General features: G+C 44.0%; 1 protein-coding gene across 1 annotated transcript in view; it reads right to left on the bottom strand.

The window, feature by feature from the left end:
• The window catches only part of LOC122245396 (uncharacterized), an 18,278-nt gene that overhangs the window by 6,507 nt on the left and 9,271 nt on the right, over positions 1-2,500 (bottom strand). Inside the window, exons 6-7 of the mRNA XM_086553025.1 lie at positions 1,802-2,500; positions 1-1,558 (exon numbers count right to left, since the gene is read on the bottom strand). The exon at positions 1-1,558 is cut by the window's left edge and continues 1,053 nt beyond it; the exon at positions 1,802-2,500 is cut by the window's right edge and continues 584 nt beyond it. Coding sequence (XP_086409151.1) covers positions 1-1,558; positions 1,802-2,500 — 2,257 coding nt within the window. The remainder of the gene's footprint in view (positions 1,559-1,801) is intronic.

The following is a 2,500-nucleotide window of genomic DNA, read 5'->3' as shown; positions in this document are numbered from 1 at the left end:
TTGTTGTTTGTGGAGTTGTTGATGTTGTTTGTGGAGTTGTTGATGTTTGTGGAGTTGTTGTTTGTGGAGTTGATGTTTGTGGAGCTGTTGTTGTTTGTGGAGTTGTTGTTTGTGTTCCCAATGTAGCATTTGTTGTATTCAAGGACGTTGTGGTACCTTGTGGAATAGTGGTGGCTGTAGTCCCAGTGATAGTCTTTGTCTTCTGACTAGTGTTGTATTGTGAGGCCTGGGTTGTGGTTATGACTCGCGGAGAGGTTGTAGGGGTCGAGGTGGTTGTGGTTAGCGTATGCATCGTGTTGTTGGATGACATGCTGGTGGTTGTTAGTGTGTGGTTAGTGTTTGTTAGTACTGAAGTAGATGTGGGTGATGATTCTGAAGAGGATTTTGATGTTGTGGATGACTTTGAAGTGGGTGTGGCGGTTGTGGTTGGGAATTCTGAAGCTGATAGGAATGTTGTTGATTCGGAAGCAGGTAGGTTGGTTGTTAATCCTGGAGCTGGTATGTTGGTTGTTGATCCTGGAGCTGGTATGTTGGTTGTTGATCCAGGAGCTGGCATGTTGGTTGTTGATCCTGAAGCTGGCAAGTTGGTTGTTGATCCTGAAGCTGGTATGTTGGTTGTTGATCCTGAAGCTGGCATGTTGGTTGTTGATCCTGAAGCTGATAGGAATGTTGTTGATTCGGAAGCAGGTAGGTTGGTTGTTAATCCTGGAGCTGGTATGTTGGTTGTTGATCCTGGAGCTGGCATGTTGGTTGTTGATCCTGAAGCTGGCATGTTGGTTGTTGATCCTGAAGCTGGCATGTTGGTTGTTGATCCTGAAGCTGGCATGTTGGTTGTTGATCCTGAAGCTGGCATGTTGGTTGTTGATCCTGGAGCTGGCATGTTGGTTGTTGATCCTGAAGCTGGCATGTTGGTTGTTGATCCTGAAGCTGGCATGTTGGTTGTTGATCCTGAAGCTGGCATGTTGGTTGTTGATCCTGAAGCTGGCATGTTGGTTGTTGATCCTGAAGCTGGCATGTTGGTTGTTGATCCTGAAGCTGGCATGTTGGTTGTTGATCCTGGAGCTGGCATGTTGGTTGTTGATCCTGAAGCTGGCATGTTGGTTGTTGATCCTGAAGCTGGCATGTTGGTTGTTGATCCTGAAGCTGATAAGACTGTTGTTGATCCAGAAGCAGGAGTGGCTGTTGTGGTTGTTGGTAGTGTGATAGAGGTGGTTGACAAAGGTATTGTGGTTGTGGATAGTTCTGGTAAAGTATTTTTCAGTGTTGTTAAAGTTTGATGCACTCGAGTTCCTGGTATCATGTTTGTGGTTGTCTTTTGATTAGTTGTAATTGTGGTAGCTAGTGTGGTTGTATTTTTGGTTGTTATCAATTGATTAGTGGTTGTTTCTGGCTGAGCAGTTGTGGTTGTTTCTAGTTTAGTAGTTGTAGTTGTTCTTGGTTCTGTTGTGGTTGTTCTTGGTTCTGTAGTTGTGGTTGTTCCTGATTCTGTAGTTGTGGTTCTTGGTTCTGTAGTTGTGGTTCCTGGTTCTGTAGTTGTGGTTGTTCCTTGTTCTGTAGTTGTGGTTGTTCCTGGTTTTGTAGTTGTGGTTGATCTTGATTCTTTAGTTGTGGTTGTTCCTAGTTCTGTAGTTGTGGTTGTTCCTTGTTCTGTAGTTGTGGTTGTTCCTTGTTCTGTAGTTGTGGTTGTTCCTTGTTCTGTAGTTGTGGTTGTTCCTTGTTCTGTAGTTGTGGTTGTTCCTTGTTCTGTAGTTGTGGTTGTTCCTGGTTCTGTAGTTGTGGTTGTTCCTGGTTCTGTAGTTGTGGTTGTTCCTGGTTCTGTAGTTGTGGTTGTTCCTTGTTCTGTAGTTGTGGTTGTTCCTTGTTCTGTAGTTGTGGTTGTTCCTTGTTCTGTAGTTGTGGTTGTTCCTGATTCTGTAGTTGTGGTTGTTCCTTGTTCTGTAGTTGTGGTTGTTCCTGGTTCTGTAGTTGTGGTTGTTCCTTGTTCTGTAGTTGTGGTTGTTCCTGGTTCTGTAGTTGTGGTTGTTCCTTGTTCTGTAGTTGTGGTTGATCCTGATTCTGTAGTTGTGGTTGTTCCTGGTTCTGTAGTTGTGGTTGTTCCTGGTTCTGTAGTTGTGGTTGTTCCTGGTTCTGTAGTGGTGGTTGTTTCTGGTTCTGTAGTTGTGGTTGTTCCTGGTTCTGTAGTTGTGGTTGTTCCTTGTTCTGTATTTGTGGTTGTTCCTTGTTCTGTAGTTGTGGTTGTTCCTTGTTCTGTAGTTGTGGTTGTTCCTGATTCTGTAGTTGTGGTTGTTCCTTGTTCTGTAGTTGTGGTTGTTCCTGATTCTGTAGTTGTGGTTGTTCCTTGTTCTGTAGTTGTGGTTGTTCCTTGTTCTGTAGTTGTGGTTGTTCCTTGTTCTGTAGTTGTGGTTGTTCCTGGTTCTGTAGTTGTGGTTGTTCCTTGTTCTGTAGTTGTGGTTGTTCCTTGTTCTGTAGTTGTGGTTGTTCCTGGTTCTGTAGTTGTGGT

The sequence above is a fragment of the Penaeus japonicus genome, unplaced genomic scaffold, assembly GCF_977035675.1.
Source record: "Penaeus japonicus unplaced genomic scaffold, GWHDUDI00000001_assembly GWHDUDI00000027, whole genome shotgun sequence".
NCBI classification, from domain to species: Eukaryota; Metazoa; Arthropoda; class Malacostraca; order Decapoda; family Penaeidae; genus Penaeus; species Penaeus japonicus.
Note: the sequence above shows the minus strand (reverse complement) of the source record. Positions and strands in the feature narration are given on the sequence as shown.